At 55.9% G+C, this 20,548-nt stretch overlaps 6 protein-coding genes across 6 annotated transcripts; all 6 read right to left on the reverse strand.

Moving 5' to 3' along the window:
• Window positions 1-3,453: 3,453 nt before the first annotated feature.
• JKF63_04012 (uncharacterized protein) lies at window positions 3,454-4,203 on the reverse strand (the record flags this gene model as incomplete). The annotated part of the gene is made up of 1 exon (XM_067900007.1): window positions 3,454-4,203. The coding sequence occupies one exon, from the start codon at window positions 4,201-4,203 to the stop codon at window positions 3,454-3,456; it is 750 nt and encodes a 249-aa protein (XP_067755213.1).
• Window positions 4,204-4,855: 652 nt separating this feature from the next.
• On the reverse strand, window positions 4,856-5,401 carry JKF63_04013 (uncharacterized protein; the record flags this gene model as incomplete). Its single annotated transcript, XM_067900008.1, has 1 exon — window positions 4,856-5,401. The coding sequence occupies one exon, from the start codon at window positions 5,399-5,401 to the stop codon at window positions 4,856-4,858; it is 546 nt and encodes a 181-aa protein (XP_067755214.1).
• Window positions 5,402-8,345: 2,944 nt separating this feature from the next.
• On the reverse strand, window positions 8,346-9,680 carry JKF63_04014 (uncharacterized protein; the record flags this gene model as incomplete). Its single annotated transcript, XM_067900009.1, has 1 exon — window positions 8,346-9,680. The coding sequence occupies one exon, from the start codon at window positions 9,678-9,680 to the stop codon at window positions 8,346-8,348; it is 1,335 nt and encodes a 444-aa protein (XP_067755215.1).
• Window positions 9,681-12,904: 3,224 nt separating this feature from the next.
• On the reverse strand, window positions 12,905-14,239 carry JKF63_04015 (uncharacterized protein; the record flags this gene model as incomplete). The annotated part of the gene is made up of 1 exon (XM_067900010.1): window positions 12,905-14,239. One exon carries the CDS (start codon window positions 14,237-14,239, stop codon window positions 12,905-12,907), a length of 1,335 nt encoding a protein of 444 aa, XP_067755216.1.
• Window positions 14,240-16,021: 1,782 nt separating this feature from the next.
• Window positions 16,022-17,284, reverse strand: JKF63_04016 (uncharacterized protein; the record flags this gene model as incomplete). Its single annotated transcript, XM_067900011.1, has 1 exon — window positions 16,022-17,284. The coding sequence occupies one exon, from the start codon at window positions 17,282-17,284 to the stop codon at window positions 16,022-16,024; it is 1,263 nt and encodes a 420-aa protein (XP_067755217.1).
• Window positions 17,285-18,826: 1,542 nt separating this feature from the next.
• On the reverse strand, window positions 18,827-19,840 carry JKF63_04017 (uncharacterized protein; the record flags this gene model as incomplete). The annotated part of the gene is made up of 1 exon (XM_067900012.1): window positions 18,827-19,840. The coding sequence occupies one exon, from the start codon at window positions 19,838-19,840 to the stop codon at window positions 18,827-18,829; it is 1,014 nt and encodes a 337-aa protein (XP_067755218.1).
• Window positions 19,841-20,548: the final 708 nt, after the last annotated feature.

The following is a 20,548-nucleotide window of genomic DNA, read 5'->3' on the forward strand; positions in this document are numbered from 1 at the left end:
TCAGAGGCCGAAGAAAGGCGAGACTGTCTATGCGGACTGCTCAGTGCGACCGCTTGCTGTCGCAGCCCTTTCAGACGGAAAAAAATATGCTGAGTCGCCTCATCTAATTTTGGGGGGGTGTCGCTAACGTGTTTGACGCGCTGCAGAGTGTAACGGGTGAACTGTGGGATAGAGGTGTCAAGCCCCGTATTGGTGTCATCCAACGTAGTTTCCCGCAATGGTGCCACCACTGAGAGCTCTTCTGTGTATTCGTCGGCTGAGCGATGCTGCCATTCTGCCACCTCTTGCGCCAGTGCATGGCCGCGCCTCAGCAGCGAAACGTTTGCTGCTGCAGTCGAAGACGAGCGCGTCTTTCTCTGGGCGGGGACTGCCGGGGCGGGAGAATCTCCTGATTTGCCGCTGCGTCTGCTCTCCCTGCTAGAAGGTCGGTGGTTGTGAGAACGAGCTGGCGTGGAGCTCAACGGCGGCGGGGGTTCAAAATGAAGTGAACGGTGCAGGTACGTGCAAGCGGGTACCACGACATGCGACGGAAGATGGAGTGACGTCGAAACAGCATTCTCACCGACGCCCTGCCCAGGGACAGCGTTCGGCCGGGGCACAAAGTAGAGAGGGTTGTAGAGATAGTCGGCTGGGAGTCGCAGGTGAGGCACGGGAAGTTTGACCTTGTCAGTCATCTTGTCACGAAACACCGCCTCCAAGAGAAAAAAAAGAGATGAGCTCGCGACGGGAGAACAGAGGCCCAACAGAGGGAGCCAGTCAACAAGTGACCCATAAAGAGAAATGCGAGCAGTGAAACTCCTTTAGAGTGCTGTGCAGCCGCACTTCGATGAGTGGAGGGGAGGCGATGATAAAACACAGAGAAAAAGCCTCAGTGTTTCACAGCCCCCTGTCGCTATCTCGTGTTCTAATGTCACCGTACCACTACCCCTTTTTTTGAGGGGGAGGATGGGGAGGATGAGGAGGATGGGGAGGATGGGGAGGATGAGCCCAGAGGCATTTGTCGAGAGAGTGTTGGCCCTTTTTCAAATCACACGCGCTGTAAATAAATGAGATAGTGGAGTGAAATGTGGAGGGGGGAGGGGAGGGGCGTGGAAGGCGATTGGAGAGAGACATAAGAGTGCAGTGAAGAAAGATCGCTGGATCCTGTTTTGTATTCCGTTCAGGCCGCCTCTTCAGAGAAGCAGCCACTCACAGTGAAAGCGGGATGTGTGGGCGCTCACCCGTAGGATGAGTCGAAGCTGTCTTCTGGGGTTTTCTGTAGTGCAACACCTGTCGATCTTCCGCGGCAGCATGTGCGCGCCGATGCCGCTGAGCTGCGGCACCTCGGAGGGGGCGGGGGCGCATCAACCAGCCCGGCATCCCTCCCCAGCACTACCGCCATAATTTCCTCACATGTCGGCAAGTGGGAGTACACCCGTTACTCGACATTGGCGGACAGCTCGGGCACCAGGGCAGTACCACAGTCGCTTGGCTATTCTCCACTCATACGGACAAATTTTTGACCATGCTCACCGTTGTCGAGAGCAGTGGAAACAAATTCGTGCGATCAGTGCCGCCACCTCAGCCGGCAGGTCAGCACGTGTGCGAATTCCCAGCACTGCTGAGCACAGCGACTGCCCTTCCAGTGTCTGAGCGAAGTTGAGAACGGTGGGGCGCTGTCAGCGCAGTTCAGTGGATGTGCCGGTGGTGGTGCAGACCGAAACGCCGCGTGTGGGTGAACTAAGAAGTAGCCACGTCATTCCTGTAGGAAACATTACACACATACCAAAGAAAAAAAAAACAAGGATACACGCTGACGGCGAGAGCTGGCTGGCAGTAAGCCCGACAGTAATGTTAGGCGTACCAGCGAGAGAGTTCTTCACTGCAAGAACCCCTTTCCACCGCCATCCCTATCACCGTCCTGCGCACATAAAACACTACGGTGGCGCAGAACAGCAGCTCCACAAATATTTTGTTCCCCTCCGGAGTGTCTCACTTCATCACCAAAACCCCCCGCCCTTCACACTGCTTCGCACCCCCCCGGCTCAAGTTGGTCCTGCGGATGCCGCTCAGCAGCGTCCCAGGCCCCGGGATAGGAGTCACGTCGTCTATGGACAGTTGCAGGCAGTTCGCCTCCATATTCTCAACGAAGCCGAAGCCATCACCCCGTGCAAGAACTCGTAGACAGTGGGTGAAACTCTTGCGCACGCTTCTCTCCGAAACAAGACCGATGTGATTAGTCAGCAGCCTCACAATGAGGAGCTCTGTCCCGATACACAGCGTGTACTAGCAAGAGTGGCACGAGGAATGAAGAGATGATGACGCTTGTCAAACACGTACTGCATGTCTTTCTTTTTTTTTGGAGAAGGTGAAGGGAGAGGCGAACTTTTCCCGCGTGAAGCCTGGCTCAAAAAGCCCTCGATGTTTCACTGTCGACAGGAGACCTCGTTAGTGTGACTAGGGATGTCTTCGCCGTAGACCTTCGAGATGAGTTGTTCCCCGCGTGACGAGAGAATAAGAAGCTACGAAATGCACGCCGTTGATTTTTTTGCTTAGGGTGTGTGCCTGTTTTTTTTGGGGGGGACAAAGTGTGTATTTCAAAATCACCGATGTAGAGGGCGTTCCCCAAAGACGCAAAAGAAAACCTGTGAGTCCTTTATCGAATTCAACAGCGTCTTTAACGGGATAACCACAACACTCCCTACTTCCAGAAACCAGAGAAGTATATATATATATGTATATATATGTATATATCTCTGGTATCACACTGAGCGAGGGGGGGGACGCAAGGGAATGATGTGTGTCAGGCCATTATCCCCGCAGGCGGATGAGGAAATACAGAAAAAAAAAGCGGCGACCAAGCCGATATAGTCACCCCTGCTCTTGTTTCAAGGCGGTGCAGCCCCCCCCCTCCTAATCAGTGTGGAACTTAATATACACACACATACATACACACACGCCTCCCCGAGAAATCACCAATTTTGTCGTTGACTACATGTGCTCATGCGTGCCCCCACCCCCCCCACCCCCATAGCGCTCAATAGGGCCACCCCATCCCCCCTTCTCTCCATCACGCAAGGGAAACACCACAAAACGGACAAACACCAAAGTCCCCTCCTCGTAGGATATGATCCGAGTGGTCTTGTTTCTACGCATTCTCCGGTGATGGCCCAGCCCGCTCTGCATGCAGTCCCGCCTACTCCTCCTCCCATCACACTCGGGCCTGATCGCCGCTAACGCCCCCCCCTTCCCCACAACCACTCTCTCACAGACAGACAGACAAACACATTAGCCCGTGCTAGACTGCAGCTTTCTCTGTGTGTGTGTGTGTGTGTATGTGAAAAAAGGGGGAAACAAACCGCCGGAAGAGAGAGAGAGTGCGCAAAGACCGAGAATATATGCCGCACGTAGGCATCTGTCAAATACACTAAACCGCCTTGACAGCAAAAGTGGAGAGCATACACCTGCTCACTACTACTCATCTTCCCTCGCCACAGCCGTCGCCTCGCCCCTCTCGCCCGCAGCAGTTGGCGCTGCCTCAGCCGGGGTCTCCTCGTCCAAGAGCGCAACGCGCTTCACCACCGAAGCCGTGGGTAGCATCGCTGAAGCGGAGGCAGCCGTCGGGCGAATGGAGCACGAGCGCAGCGCAGTGGTCATGCGATCGATGTCACGCGTCAACTCGCTGTTCTTGTCGATTATACCCTGCATCTGCTTGTTCGCCTTGGCCATGTCGCTCTTCCACCTCTCTGTCATGTCACGCACAATCTTCACCATCTCCTCCGTCTGCTGCTTCGTGGAGGCCTTTATCGCCTCGCACTTCCGGCGAACAGAGCGGCGCGTCCATGCGATCCAATACCACATCACCGCAAAAATAACGACGCACGCAGCGGGGACGTTGTACTCCTCCCTCCACCGACTCTGAACGAGCTTCGTGGCGTGTGTCTGAACCGCATTAAAGTCGCGCTTCTTCATCGCGTCGAGGACCTCGTCCGCGGCAAAGCGGTACGGCGCCGAGTCTGCGGAGCACTGGGGAATGCTGCGGCCGCCCGCCGCACCTGGCGTCGTGCCTGAGGCCATAGAGTTCACTTTATTGGCTTCCTCACTTTGGTTCGTAGGAGGCACAGCTGCTGCTGCTGCTGCACCAGCATCGCCCCCGGTTGACTGCCAGCGCGTCACCACCATTCGTGGCAATGGGGACCAAGTACGTTGCAAAGCGCGCCACATTATGCTGTTGTGTTTAACTTATTCAGACAGAACGGTAAGATTCCTCGGGTATGGAGCCAACGATATGTTTTTCCCCCTTTTTTTTCTTGCAAGGATGAAGACCAAACTCTGTCGGCGTCTCCCCGATGGCCTCTCTCTCTCTTTCTCTACCTGTGTGAGTGTGACTTTGCGATTAGGGGGAAGAGGAGGGGGGGGGAGAGGCGTCTCCTCTGTGCCGGTGTACTTCCAGGATGAAACGGCAAAATGTTATCTCAAAAGGAAAGAAACGAAATAGCAGTGCAGATAGGGAAGAAAGGTGATGAAGGCAACTGCGCCAGCAGACGCGCATGTGTCAAGACATCGCACAGAAGATGCGCTCTCGGGATTCCAATCAGTGGACACACGAACCTTCCACAGCACAGACCCCCTACAAAGATTCGACAGGCGCGGACCTTCCGCACTCGCAGGCAACACATGGGAAATGCGTGCATCACAAATAAGAGATAGCATATAACGATGTGAGCGCCCTAATTCTGTAACAATCCTGGAGAATACCGCTAGAGGAGGAGGAAAATGCCTATAAAAAATCGCTGCGCACACAACGACATACGCAACTGTGCATACCCTGATGCGCGGGCACCAAAAGACCGGGAGCATCTCCCGAGCTTGTCCTCTAATCGCCTCCGCGGCACCCTGACCTGTCGTCAACGATGGCCACTGCGCGCACCGGCGAGCCATCACCGCCTTGAATACGCAGCGGGAATCCATAGAACATGAAGCGCTTCTCAATCAACTCCTCGACATTCGTGAGGTCTGTGTAGGTAATGATACCGTGCCCCAGCAGCAGCCTCTCTGTCTCCTCCTCCAGTGGACCACCAACAAACGGCGCCTCAGCGGCCACAATGCGCGAAACACAGTCAGCTGGCACGGATTCGTAGAATAGCAGTCCCATCTTCACCGGATACGATACAGCTCCGACTGTCACCACCACTGCCGGCCCACAGTATTGTGTCAGGGGGACGCCGTCAAGGTTGCTTCCGCCCTCGTGCATGTGAACAGGCACGTCAACGTGTGTGCCGGTGTGAGTGCCCATGTGAAGTTGCCGCACCTCCCACCCGTCTTTCTCGCGGGTGCACACTTTCGTGACTCGCACCGGTGGGTCCCCCTCGTAAACTGGCATCCCATCATATAGTGGAACGGAGAGATCAATGAGGTGCATGGAAAACCAAAGGATGTTGTTCCTTTTTCTATACGCCGCACGATACCGGCCCGACCACACACCAGAGAAGAAAAATACCGACCAAAATGCCAAGAGGAGTACAAAATTGGATGAGGACGAGGAAGGGCGAAACAAAAGACGATGAGGCAGAGGAAGAGTGGGCGCAGGTGGAGGAGGAGGAGAATAAAGTGTACTACCCAACTTGCCGCGAGGGGAACGGAAATTGAAGTTCGATACACAGTCAAGTTGCTCCGTCTCTCCACAGTTTAAACCGTAAGGGGGGAGAGGGGGGGGAAGGTCAAAGAGGCTGAGCAGAAAAAAAAACTGGATTGAGGGTTTTCCTCCATCCCCTCGTACTTCCTCATTCGCCGCATCCGCCACGTCTCATTCTAAAAACCTGCATCGCAACCCTGGACACTACCGCCGCCTGCCTTACCGACACGTGTGGCACTCACCTCCGGCCCCGCGCAACACCCCAATGGTACCAGAAGAAGAGAGTCTCAGTGCCCCTGCCCCCGCCCTTCTTTAGTGCAAAGTGCGGTAAAGCCCTCTTCCACCTCCATGCGCAACTCGGTAGCCGCAAAGACACTCTCTTCCCCGCCACCACCACCACCACCACCCCAACTTCTATCAGCCTGTCGGGAAACACCCATCCGACTCACGTAGCCTTTCGGCTGAACGATTCCTACACCGATGAGGAATCCACGGCGTCAACCACAACGCCGCGTTTTCTCCATCGGCCTCCTCGCTTGTCCGGCAAGCGTAGGCCCCCACGGCGCCGAGGGAGCCCTCACCACCACCTCGGATGGCCTCTTCCTCCGCAAAGGGATACAGGGAAAACGCCACAGCCTGGAGGCCCTCCGTCGCCATTGGCGCACACACAAATCCGCACACAGTCACGCACAGTCGCAGAACCATTCACAGAGAGCCAATCAGAGAATCAAAAGCGTAACGGGTCTTGTCTTGCATTGGGGCGGGTGCCCTTTCTTAGTGTCAGCGATCCATTTATGCCTCATCATATCGCCCCTCCTCGTTAACCGATACACACACGCATTTCCAGAGTGGGGCGTCAGCGACACCGTAGCAAACCACCCCCTCACAGCAGCTGGCCACTTCATACACAAGGGAGTAGACGGCAGAAATTACCCCATCACAGGGGAGGTAGAAACAGAGAGGCGCAAAGGGAAGAGGGGAGGGAGGGAGGGAGGGTTCGAAAGTGGCAAGAGGAACACGGAGATGGGGACATGGTCCACACTTCCAAGAGCATGAAACACGCAATGACTGCGCGGAGCAATACCATTTCGGCAGAGATGCGCATACGCGCACCCGGTGCATCACAGCACGCTGTAGAACACTCAGGCTCACCGGCTCCAGACGGTGGCAACACCCATCACAGGTGCTGCGTGGGCTACCCGCACCTTCGCAGAATTCGGTTGAATTTATTTTTTCCTCTTCTCCGTCGGGACCCCTCTTTTTGATCGCCTGCACCTGAGGTTAGTCTGGCGCGCCTGCTGCGCGACCTGGCTCATCTTCAAAGCCAGCGGGGTAGAGGGGTCGCGAGGACGCACAAAAACAAAAACAAAAGCCAAGGCGTACAGAGTGTTATACAGGAATACCACACACACGGCACAAGTGCCTGTTACGGAGCCCCTTATTCTTTTTTTGGCCACAAAGGACTCACCTCTATGTTCGGTTTTTCCCACTTATCCAACTCAAATTCGACAATGAGTTACGGCTACCGCATCCCAGATAAAGACACACACACACGCACACGCACAAATTTATAAATACTCCCTCACGCAAAGCGGCGCAGAAGTGCAGCCGCAGAAGTTGTTCAACTTTATGAAAAAAAACAAGAGTTGGAGTAAGTCATCAAAATAGAGAAATACAGGTTGAAATATGAAAAGGACAGGGGGAAAAATGGGCGGGAAAGCCCAGGGTGAGGAAGGAGATGGAGGGGAGAGGCGGGCAGCAGCGCCGAAGAACCGAGCAGCGGCACCGGCCCCGTCTCTACCCATCAACGCACGAGTGCACTCACGCCATGAGACGAAGAAGAAAGCATTTGTGGGGGAGCAAAAGCACAAAAATAGAAAAGCTGGGAGGGCGCCAAACAAAGGGGGGATAATTACATGGGTTTTCCGTCGCACACGCAAAACTATGCGCAGTCATGCAGAGGGAACATGCGCAACTCAAGTGACACACGGCGTAGCGTAGTTTTACAGTGGTGTGCGCCGTCTCACGCACACGCACACCAGAGAGGGAAAAACGCGAGGGGATGAGGGGGACAGCAGCCACCAGAGAGTCGAAAAGAGAACACACGCCCACCGTGTGAAAATATTATGAAGAGGTGTAAAAGAGAAAACGCTTCATTTCCCCCTCCCTCGCCACCACAACCCGCTTGCACTGCCTTTGACATCCGCAATCGCCCCCTGCACAGCATGAAAGTCACACCCACGGCTCCCTCAGAAAACGCACGGCCACGTGCGTGTGTAGAGAGGATCCACTAAGGGGGCAGGTAAAAGAAGGGGTGGGAGAAGGCGTGGGTGGAGGAAAGGTGGCCAATGGAAAGACACAAGGCGAAGAGACCGCTGGTGTGCTGAAGACAACACACAGAGAAAGAAAAAAATTAAAGCCAATCGGCTATGCGAATCTACCGTCTCTGTAGGTGCTGTTCTGTCATGGGCAGGGCGGCAGACGCCATCGACGAGTCGACTCCTCTCTCCTCTGGGGCGTCTCGACGACAGCACAGACGATTTTGCAAGCCGGCATCCCGTCAGAAGAAGCACACAGAGAGCAGAAAGAAAACAACAACCGGGCGAGAAACAAAAGGGGGCCGCACCGATGCCTGAGTGTAGCGCACCCGCCAAGGAGCGCACGTCCACGAAATATATGTGTAAATCACACTTTACGCAGACAGGGGAGAGGGGAGGGGTGAAGATAGGCCTTACAGCCAGTTGCCCACCAACGCCATCAAGCCCATCCCCAGCCACACAGCTGCGAACAGGACAATCTTCTTCAGCGTGCGGTACTTCTGCCCTTCCGCGCAGTAGTGCTTCACGTCCGCCACAAAGTCGCCCAGCAGCAGCGTGAAGGCGAGGTACAGCAGGATGCCGCCGCACATGGAGTCAAGGATGGCGATCATCGCCACAAAGTTACCGCCAGACATCGCAGACGGCGACGCAGACACGGCGATCGCTGACGCTGCCATGCCAGCAGGTGCACTGAAGGAGAACACAAGGGCAAGAATAATATCCAAGCTGCCCTTGAACTCCGCGTCGACGAGACGCGACCCCATCGCCATGCCCTCGAACAGCTGGTGGAACACAAGCGCCACAATCAGCGGCTTCAGCTCATTGTCCGTCGTCAGCCCAACAGCCAGGCCGACAAACACGCTGTGCAGCGTTACACCGAACTCCATGCACACAGCGGAGACCACGCGGCGAATGGAGCCCATGTCCGTTGGTGGCGCAACCGTCAGGTGCTGGTGGCCGTGAGCACCAGAATCGCTGGATTGATGGTGACGCTCTGGGTAATCATGTATTAGCGTCGTCACCGGCTCCTCACCTTCGTTGAACGCAGTGTTGGGCGCCGCTCGCTTCACATCGCCCTCGCACTCTCTGCCTTCACGCTCGCGTTCAGAAAAAACACTGCAGCTTCGTTCCGCACGCACGTTCATGGGACTCTCCGCTTGCGCTGAGCCCGAGGCGGCTTCGATCCCCAGCTTAGCTGAGAGCTCGCAGCACTGCTCACAGTTCTTGGTATTGGCCTCGGTCATCGCTGCCTCTGCCTTCCGTTTGGACCTCATCCAACGCTCAGCAATGTCCGCCAGCTGCATGTCCAGCGCCTGCATTAGTAGCGCAGCAATCAACGCGAACAGAAAGTACAGCGGCCCGTACGATGTCAGCGACGAGGGGATGCATTTCTCCGCAAAAGCCTCCGCGCCTTCGAAGATTAGGTGGATCGTCGACACAGACAGCAGAACGCCAGTCGCCGCGGACTTCATCACAGAGAACACAAATGGGTACTTCATGAGCCCCGGGATGCACTTGCCGAGAATTGGAATCGCAGTGCCCAGGAACGACACGAACAGAATCAGGAACAGTGAGCCCACGTGCAAGCCCATCGAATAGGACCCGACGAAGCCGTCGCATAGCGAACGCTCTTGTGTTTCGGTATTGGCCGCGAGAGCATCCGCCGCGTGGAGAGGAGCGGAAACACTATACCCGAGCTCTGTGAGGTACCTCATGCTGGCCTCCACACTGATATTCGCCGGCTCCATGGTGATTGCTGGGGTCAGAGAACTTGGCTGGGGGGGTAGTGCAGCTGGGTGCAGAGAAGTATAAGAAAATGACTGCGTATCCGAGAGCAGAGCGCACTCCCTGGTATGAAGACTGCGGCGTGGGCTAGTAAACGAGTGCGGCAACGTGGCGCAAGGAGATGGCAAACAGAGAGTGTGAGAGCTGGGCTGATGCGAAGGAGCGGCGAGCCAGACGAAGAGGCCAGGAAGAGAAGGATGAGAGTGTAAGAGCCTCACAGGAACAAGGGTGGCGTTAGTCCAGAAAATGTTCACGGAACGGTCCGCCCCCCTCCCCCGAGTGCACAGAACAGTCATTTATGTACACAGCGGTGTAGGGGAACAGGAAACCGCATGAGAATACATCTTGCGCACAAGGCCCCCCCCCGCTGGGTCGTCAAGAGAGTGCGCACTCTTCAGGTGGGCCCACAGTCGGGGCACCCGTCAACAAAGGAAGCGGAGCATAAGGAAAAAAGCGCGACACGTTAGTGCAATCCCACTCCCCAGTGTCGCTTTCAAAATCAAGATCAGGTGAGCCTCTTAGATATCCGCGCTGTCCACAGAACCCTCATGGTGGTGCTCTGTGGAGGATAGGCGTCATGCATCCATACATCATTCGATGTGCACATCCGGACTTTTTGGAAAGAAAAAAAAGACCCCCCATTGGTAGAGTCGCAAGAGCAACCTTGAGTAAACGCATTCTTGAGGTAGTCAAGAAGCGTGCGAGGCTCGGGGTAGGGAAGGGCAGAGCAGGAACCACCATCTGCGCCGCCCCTAGGTGGACAAAACAGACATACTGCCAGTCCCCACCCGAACTCGAACACGTGTACACATGCACGCATCAGCAAAAGTGCAGCACTTGTCCCCACCACCACCACCACCACCCCCAACTTCTATCAGCCTGTCGGGAAACACCCATCCGACTCACGTAGCCTTTCGGCTGAACGATTCCTACACCGATGAGGAATCCACGGCGTCAACCACAACGCCGCGTTTTCTCCATCGGCCTCCTCGCTTGCCCGGCAAGCGTAGGCCCCCACGGCGCCGAGGGAGCCCTCACCACCACCTCGGATGGCCTCTTCCTCCGCAAAGGGATACAGGGAAAACGCCACAGCCTGGAGGCCCTCCGTCGCCATTGGCGCACACACAAATCCGCACACAGTCACGCACAGTCGCAGAACCATTCACAGAGAGCCAATCAGAGAATCAAAAGCGTAACGGGTCTTGTCTTGCATTTGGGCGGGTGCCCTTTCTTAGTGTCAGCGATCCATTTATGCCTCATCATATCGCCCCTCCTCGTTAACCGATACACACACGCATTTCCAGAGTGGGGCGTCAGCGACACCGTAGCAAACCACCCCCTCACAGCAGCTGGCCACTTCATACACAAGGGAGTAGACGGCAGAAATTACCCCATCACAGGGGAGGTAGAAACAGAGAGGCGCAAAGGGAAGAGGGGAGGGAGGGAGGGAGGGTTCGAAAGTGGCAAGAGGAACACGGAGATGGGGACATGGTCCACACTTCCAAGAGCATGAAACACGCAATGACTGCGCGGAGCAATACCATTTCGGCAGAGATGCGCATACGCGCACCCGGTGCATCACAGCACGCTGTAGAACACTCAGGCTCACCGGCTCCAGACGGTGGCAACACCCATCACAGGTGCTGCGTGGGCTACCCGCACCTTCGCAGAATTCGGTTGAATTTATTTTTCCTCTTCTCCGTCGGGACCCCTCTTTTTGATCGCCTGCACCTGAGGTTAGTCTGGCGCGCCTGCTGCGCGACCTGGCTCATCTTCAAAGCCAGCGGGGTAGAGGGGTCGCGAGGACGCACAAAAACAAAAACAAAAGCCAAGGCGTACAGAGTGTTATACAGGAATACCACACACACGGCACAAGTGCCTGTTACGGAGCCCCTTATTCTTTTTTTGGCCACAAAGGACTCACCTCTATGTTCGGTTTTTCCCACTTATCCAACTCAAATTCGACAATGAGTTACGGCTACCGCATCCCAGATAAAGACACACACACACGCACACGCACAAATTTATAAATACTCCCTCACGCAAAGCGGCGCAGAAGTGCAGCCGCAGAAGTTGTTCAACTTTATGAAAAAAAACAAGAGTTGGAGTAAGTCATCAAAATAGAGAAATACAGGTTGAAATATGAAAAGGACAGGGGGAAAAATGGGCGGGAAAGCCCAGGGTGAGGAAGGAGATGGAGGGGAGAGGCGGGCAGCAGCGCCGAAGAACCGAGCAGCGGCACCGGCCCCGTCTCTACCCATCAACGCACGAGTGCACTCACGCCATGAGACGAAGAAGAAAGCATTTGTGGGGGAGCAAAAGCACAAAAATAGAAAAGCTGGGAGGGCGCCAAACAAAGGGGGGATAATTACATGGGTTTTCCGTCGCACACGCAAAACTATGCGCAGTCATGCAGAGGGAACATGCGCAACTCAAGTGACACACGGCGTAGCGTAGTTTTACAGTGGTGTGCGCCGTCTCACGCACACGCACACCAGAGAGGGAAAAACGCGAGGGGATGAGGGGGACAGCAGCCACCAGAGAGTCGAAAAGAGAACACACGCCCACCGTGTGAAAATATTATGAAGAGGTGTAAAAGAGAAAACGCTTCATTTCCCCCTCCCTCGCCACCACAACCCGCTTGCACTGCCTTTGACATCCGCAATCGCCCCCTGCACAGCATGAAAGTCACACCCACGGCTCCCTCAGAAAACGCACGGCCACGTGCGTGGGTAGAGAGGGTCCACTAAGGGGGCAGGTAAAAGAAGGGGTGGGAGAAGGCGTGGGTGGAGGAAAGGTGGCCAATGGAAAGACACAAGGCGAAGAGACCGCTGGTGTGCTGAAGACAACACACAGAGAAAGAAAAAAATTAAAGCCAATCGGCTATGCGAATCTACCGTCTCTGTAGGTGCTGTTCTGTCATGGGCAGGGCGGCAGACGCCATCGACGAGTCGACTCCTCTCTCCTCTGGGGCGTCTCGACGACAGCACAGACGATTTTGCAAGCCGGCATCCCGTCAGAAGAAGCACACAGAGAGCAGAAAGAAAACAACAACCGGGCGAGAAACAAAAGGGGGCCGCACCGATGCCTGAGTGTAGCGCACCCGCCAAGGAGCGCACGTCCACGAAATATATGTGTAAATCACACTTTACGCAGACAGGGGAGAGGGGAGGGGTGAAGATAGGCCTTACAGCCAGTTGCCCACCAACGCCATCAAGCCCATCCCCAGCCACACAGCTGCGAACAGGACAATCTTCTTCAGCGTGCGGTACTTCTGCCCTTCCGCGCAGTAGTGCTTCACGTCCGCCACAAAGTCGCCCAGCAGCAGCGTGAAGGCGAGGTACAGCAGGATGCCGCCGCACATGGAGTCAAGGATGGCGATCATCGCCACAAAGTTACCGCCAGACATCGCAGACGGCGACGCAGACACGGCGATCGCTGACGCTGCCATGCCAGCAGGTGCACTGAAGGAGAACACAAGGGCAAGAATAATATCCAAGCTGCCCTTGAACTCCGCGTCGACGAGACGCGACCCCATCGCCATGCCCTCGAACAGCTGGTGGAACACAAGCGCCACAATCAGCGGCTTCAGCTCATTGTCCGTCGTCAGCCCAACAGCCAGGCCGACAAACACGCTGTGCAGCGTTACACCGAACTCCATGCACACAGCGGAGACCACGCGGCGAATGGAGCCCATGTCCGTTGGTGGCGCAACCGTCAGGTGCTGGTGGCCGTGAGCACCAGAATCGCTGGATTGATGGTGACGCTCTGGGTAATCATGTATTAGCGTCGTCACCGGCTCCTCACCTTCGTTGAACGCAGTGTTGGGCGCCGCTCGCTTCACATCGCCCTCGCACTCTCTGCCTTCACGCTCGCGTTCAGAAAAAACACTGCAGCTTCGTTCCGCACGCACGTTCATGGGACTCTCCGCTTGCGCTGAGCCCGAGGCGGCTTCGATCCCCAGCTTAGCTGAGAGCTCGCAGCACTGCTCACAGTTCTTGGTATTGGCCTCGGTCATCGCTGCCTCTGCCTTCCGTTTGGACCTCATCCAACGCTCAGCAATGTCCGCCAGCTGCATGTCCAGCGCCTGCATTAGTAGCGCAGCAATCAACGCGAACAGAAAGTACAGCGGCCCGTACGATGTCAGCGACGAGGGGATGCATTTCTCCGCAAAAGCCTCCGCGCCTTCGAAGATTAGGTGGATCGTCGACACAGACAGCAGAACGCCAGTCGCCGCGGACTTCATCACGGAGAACACAAATGGGTACTTCATGAGCCCCGGGATGCACTTGCCGAGAATTGGAATCGCAGTGCCCAGGAACGACACGAACAGAATCAGGAACAGTGAGCCCACGTGCAAGCCCATCGAATAGGACCCGACGAAGCCGTCGCATAGCGAACGCTCTTGTGTTTCGGTATTGGCCGCGAGAGCATCCGCCGCGTGGAGAGGAGCGGAAACACTATACCCGAGCTCTGTGAGGTACCTCATGCTGGCCTCCACACTGATATTCGCCGGCTCCATGGTGATTGCTGGGGTCAGAGAACTTGGCTGGGGGGTAGTGCAGCTGGGTGCAGAGAAGTATAAGAAAATGACTGCGTATCCGAGAGCAGAGCGCACTCCCTGGTATGAAGACTGCGGCGTGGGCTAGTAAACGAGTGCGGCAACGTGGCGCAAGGAGATGGCAAACAGAGAGTGTGAGAGCTGGGCTGATGCGAAGGAGCGGCGAGCCAGACGAAGAGGCCAGGAAGAGAAGGATGAGAGTGTAAGAGCCTCACAGGAACAAGGGTGGCGTTAGTCCAGAAAATGTTCACGGAACGGTCCGCCCCCCCTCCCCCGAGTGCACAGAACAGTCATTTATGTACACAGCGGTGTAGGGGAACAGGAAACCGCATGAGAATACATCTTGCGCACAAGGCCCCCCCCCGCTGGGTCGTCAAGAGAGTGCGCACTCTTCAGGTGGGCCCACAGTCGGGGCACCCGTCAACAAAGGAAGCGGAGCATAAGGAAAAAAGCGCGACACGTTAGTGCAATCCCACTCCCCAGTGTCGCTTTCAAAATCAAGATCAGGTGAGCCTCTTAGATATCCGCGCTGTCCACAGAACCCTCATGGTGGTGCTCTGTGGAGGATAGGCGTCATGCATCCATACATCATTCGATGTGCACATCCGGACTTTTTGGAAAGAAAAAAAAGACCCCCCATTGGTAGAGTCGCAAGAGCAACCTTGAGTAAACGCATTCTTGAGGTAGTCAAGAAGCGTGCGAGGCTCGGGGTAGGGAAGGGCAGAGCAGGAACCACCATCTGCGCCGCCCCTAGGTGGACAAAACAGACATACTGCCAGTCCCCACCCGAACTCGAACACGTGTACACATGCACGCACCAGCAAAAGTGCAGCACTTGTCCCCACCACCACACACACACGCACACACACATACACACACGGACACGCATCTGCAGTCTCAACAAACGTGAACAATCAGAAGAAGGCGCCAGCAGGACGTAATTTCGAGGCAGTTCGGTGAATGAAGAGGGGAGGGGAGGGGAGGGGAAATGGGGAGACAGAGAACGAACGAGGAGTGAAAGTGGTGTGAGCTGCCGACATGAGAAGACACACAGAAACATACACACATGGGGGAGGAGGCTGTGGAGAAAACTAGCATGGAAAATGCGTAAAGATATGCGCCACCAAAGAAGCCGTGCAGACACATCAAATGAAGAAACAGGAGGGCAGATCGAAAACGAAGCAAATACCGGCATACACAGAGCCGTACGCCTGTGAGCACCGACAACACCATGGGCCCTCAAAGCAATCACTAAGCTCCACCACAACGCTGCACTCAGACGCCGGAAAGGACGCAAAGGACAGCAGTACGTGATTGTACGCCGGTGAATACATCGAAGAGCCAATGTGTGCAACTCAACAGCTCACACTTGGTTAATCCAGGAGTCGCCTCTCCGCGGTCGCACACACAACGCAGCCTTAGCAGACCAAGCTAATCAAACGACTCACTAATAGCGCGGATAACGGCTCACCACGAATTGCAGGCGGCCGTATTCCACATCTGCGTACATTGGCGGCAGACACAGAAAAACAAATAAGATGTTTGCTCCAGGCATGCAGCGCAAGTGCCGCAACGGAGACAAGAAAGCCTGGGCGTCCTCCCCAGCACCAGCACCACCACCACCACTAAAAGCAATGGCAGCTCGGTCGCTAGCTTGTTTCCTGCAAGCAGCGCGCAGGCGAAGCACACGCGCACGCGCGCATGCACACAAAGTACTAAATACACATGATGCCGGGAGTGGCCCTACAGCCACATGCCCACATAGGCCATCAGACCCATCCCCGCCCACAGAGAGACATAAAGCGCTATCTTTCTCCTGCGGCGGCCTGGCAGCCCATCCGCGCAGTAGTGCTTCACGTCCGCCACAAAGTCGCCCAGCAGCAGCGTGAAGGCGAGGTACAGTAGGATGCCGCCGCACATGGAGTCAAGGATGGCGATCATCGTCGCGAAGCCGCTGCCGGACATCGCGTTTGGAGATACCGACACGGCGATGGTTCCGATTGCCATGCCAGCAGGTGCACTGAAGGAGAACACAAGGGCAAGATAGGTCTCGAGGTTGCCAGCAAAGTCGGCGTCCACGAGACGCGACCCCATCGCCATGCCCTCGAACAGCTGGTGGAACACAAGCGCCACAAGCAACGGTTTCAGCTGGTTGTCCGTCGTTAGCCCAACCGTAAGACCAACAAAGATGCTGTGCAGCGTTACACCGAACTCCATGCACACAGCGGAGATCACGCGGCGAATGGAGCCCATATTCATTGGTGGCGCAACCGTCAGGTGCTGGTGGCCGTGAGCGTCGTGATCCGCATGGGAATGGCCCTGGGAGTAATGGCCAGAGGACAACACGTCACCAGAGGACGCTTTCGCCTTCATCAAGGCCACCCTGTAGTCATCCGCGCCGGGGTGGGCAGGGCTCCACGAGGCCGCCTGCCACTCTATATTCGGCAAATTAAGGTGCGTAGGCCCGGCGTTGGCCACAAGTCCCTCGCCCTCAGGCGCTACAGCCGCAGAGCTCCCATCTACCGCGCCAGCGTCATTGTCTTCGTCCACAACTACCACGTCCATCCCGTGCACATCGCGCTGCTGGCTCGCCCTCAGCCACCGCTCAGCAATGGCGGCGAGCTGAAGGTCGATCGCCTGCATCATGAGCACGGCAGCCAGCGCAAACAGGAAGTAAAACGGCTTGTATCCCTTGAAAAAGTCGTACACGCACTCTTCTCGGAACCCCTCGGCGCCCTCGTGGATCAGATGGATTGTGGACACCGACAGCAGTACGCCGGTCGCGGCCGTCTTGCCAACTGTGAATGCGAACGGGTTGTCGAGAAACAGCGCAATGTACTTTGTCATGATCGGCATCGCCACTCCCAGCAGCGACACAAACAGAATCAAAAATATCGCACACACATGCAGTCCAACAGAGTAAACGCCGCTCAGGCCGCTGCACAGGGAACGCCTCTCCCCCTCCTCTCCTGCAGCCGGAGGCTCCATCAAGAGCCATGCCGGCATAGTCGACACTCAATGTGGGTGTGGGAAAAAAAAAACTGCACAGAAACTGGTGCAACGCCGACCTGGCACAGAAAGCGCACACACCACACACGCGCGGAAAATCTGCCACACGTGACGAAGTGAAACGAAGCGGTGAGACGTGGCAGGAACAAAATATTAGCGGTGGGACAGATGAGAAAGACGGAGACGAAAATGTGCGCTACGCGGCGCGATGTTGCGCGCGTCAACACTCGGCTCCGTACAATTTGTCATGGTTTCATGGGTGACTCCCAGAGATCATCGAAGGAGCCGTTTGGGAGGGGGGGGAAGGGGAGAGAGAGGGGGGAGGGTAAGAGAGGGACTATGCGGCGGACAAATGAGAAAGAAGAGGAGAAAACCCAAAGGGCAGTGACAAGCGGGCCACCCCAAAGTAAGTGAGAGTGCGCCAGGAGGTCATTACATGGCGCGCTCGGAGACATGTCCCCTGATGACAACGATTAGGGGAAGGGGGTCTCGGCGCACAGATGATATGTCCGCTGCAGCATGGCAGGTGCAGCAAACTCCTGTGGATAGGTAGCACTGATCTCCGGTGCACTAGAATGCACGCTGACGCAGCCATATCGCGGATTCAATGACACGGACCGCTTCCATATGCTTTGAGTACGACATTGAAGTCATTTATGTACATCTCTGGGCAGTCGCGTATGCTTCACGTCGATCTCTGTATCAGTCGCCACACCGGAAGATCCCTCCAACCCCTCCACTTGTGCTGAGCATTCATCAATCTCCAAGCACATAGCCGCTTCTCTGAAAACCCCCGCCACCTGGTGAGAACAGCCATGGTCGCGGCATACGCCCTGATGCTGGGACCGCAGCAGGTGTCCTCCTCGTCATCCCATTGCGTCAATGTCCGCAGTCGCGCCGCGATCGCCACATTGAGCCGCGTGTGCTTCGAATCGAATGGAGCGCAGGTGCCCTCGAAGGAGTCCACGAGAGATGTCGTTTCGAAGACGGCATCGTTTGGTATGCGCATAGTCTCCCTTCGACGGGAACAAGCGCCCGCGACGCGAGAGGCACAGTGAGTCACCCCCTCCCCTTGTCAGGGGTGTAGAGGAGTTGGCAATGAAAACCACCAAGCGGCGCACCGCCCGGCGTCGCCGCCAGTCCTGCCGTCTCAGGTACTCAGTCCTTGGTGCTCGTCAGAGCCAGAGATACGTGAGGCGCACATAGAAGCCAGGAACAAATGACACAGTGCAATAGAGCCCCGAAGAAAAAAGAAGTGGTGAACACACAACCTCAGCAGCGAGAGAAAGCAGCGACGTAGCGCAGCCCCGTCACAGCATCACCTCTCCCCCAGCCTTCCCCCAGCGATCCCATCGTCAGGGTACACTAAAGCGATAGCGACCGGCGCTCATGAGCCAGTCGCCAATGAGAAGCATCGCACCGGCTGTGACGCCTCCTGGCCTTCGGAAAGCATGCGTGCGCTCACCCGCTTCACTTTTTTTTTTCCAGCACCCGCCACACAAATGGAAGCAAGCAACCCACCTACACCGAACACAACAACTACGTTGCAACAATCGTCACCTGAGAGCTACGGGCGGCGATGGAGCTAAAGGCGTACTGGCGCCCTGCCGGCAGTCGCTCCATCGCTGCACAGTACTCTCCATTCACAATCCACCGCACAATCCGCTCATCGGCGTCGAATATAATGCGCAAGATCGCACCAGCAGAGAACGGCAGCCCTGTTTCCACGATACGCGATTCTCCAAGCTGGAAGGTGAGCTTCCCGTCATTCCAGTAGAAAGCACCGTTGCTGCCATCGAGCGGTGGCGGGTCTAGCTCCTCCCCGAAGCCGACGTTTGAGCCTATCATCCCTACAGCTACGCGTTCACACTGGGAAACGCTGAAGTCGATGTGGTGCTGACCGGTGGTGAAGAAGTCGCTTGCAACAGCAAAAACGCTGTCGGAGACGAGCTTAGAGCTGTGCAGTGGAATACGAAAGTAGTACTTCGATGGTGTGATGTGAAATCGGGTGTTCCATGAACCTGTCAAGCCGTAATACTCGGCCTCCTCCCGGCAGGAGTCCATCCAATCTTCTGGTATGGCGTTCTTATAACCGCGTAGCAAATTAAGGAGCATGCTGAAAAGCCGCGCATCTCTACAGGGGATTTCAATGACGGACTCGGCCATTGGCTCCGCTTCACCGCTGATGCGCGTGCGCGCGCAGACGCTCGGATCTGCAGCGTTTTCAGCTGAGACCGCACCGCAGTAGTGGAGTGTTGCTAAGAAAAACAGCAGCGACCCGGGATCCTTCTCGAGAAGCGGTCGAGAGACGGCAAAGTGGCTGCCGCCCACGCAGAAAGAGACTACCGGCGGCACTTGCGGTGGCAGAGTCGACAGATCTTCGCATTTTTGCTTCAAGTGCGCGGATAGCTCTGTCAACGAGTCCAACTCGCAATTGTAAGCCACTGTCGATGCCAGCAATGCGGGGGGGATTACCGACGAAGACACGGCACGCACCGCCGTCGTGGAGAACGTGTTCGCCGCAGCCGCCGGAGGCTCCTCATCCGAATCCATGAGGTCACCGAGCGTAGAGAACAACAGCCACGCTAACGGCCAGCTGAAAACAGAAGGGAAGAGCCGCTCCCTTCTTTGTCCGCACCTCTGACGAGCACGCCACCACCTCTGATGACTAGGAAGGGGAGGAAGACAAATATAGCCGCGAATAGTGGAATGAGAAGAGCAAGACGAGCTCAAAGGAGATCGGGCTCGTGCGGTGCAGCAGGAATTCGCTACTCGCACGGATTGAATAGTACAGAAAAGACAGACGCTGTGGCCGAGTACAGAAAGGCGGAGAACAAATGATGGTCCAGAAAAAAAAATCTGGCAAAAACAGCAAAGACGAGGAATTAAAACACACACACACACTCGCACACAAAGGGAGAGCCGCGTTCAGCTCGCTGATGCCAAACGCAGCATATATATGGCAGCTTCCCTGTGATTTAGAAACGGTGAGGCACACAGTGCCTAGATTGAACCGTTCGTGTGTGCAGTGCAAAACGTACAGGTGGCACTCCGCGGAGTTGAGCCGTATCTTCTGCTTTGATTCTGCATGATGCGCACGCTGCCTCGAACGCCAGGCAAAAATGCGGCAGCAGATATTTATAAAAAAAAAAACTTTGTACCTTTTTTTCCCCCACAAAACAGCCACACCACACACACTTCATGTGCAGTGGGTGGTTAGTGGGAGGGGGGGGGGGGAGGTAGCGCTACGGTGGAGAATTA

Source organism: Porcisia hertigi, chromosome 31 (assembly GCF_017918235.1).
Source record: "Porcisia hertigi strain C119 chromosome 31, whole genome shotgun sequence".
In the NCBI taxonomy this organism is placed as follows: Eukaryota; Euglenozoa; class Kinetoplastea; order Trypanosomatida; family Trypanosomatidae; genus Porcisia; species Porcisia hertigi.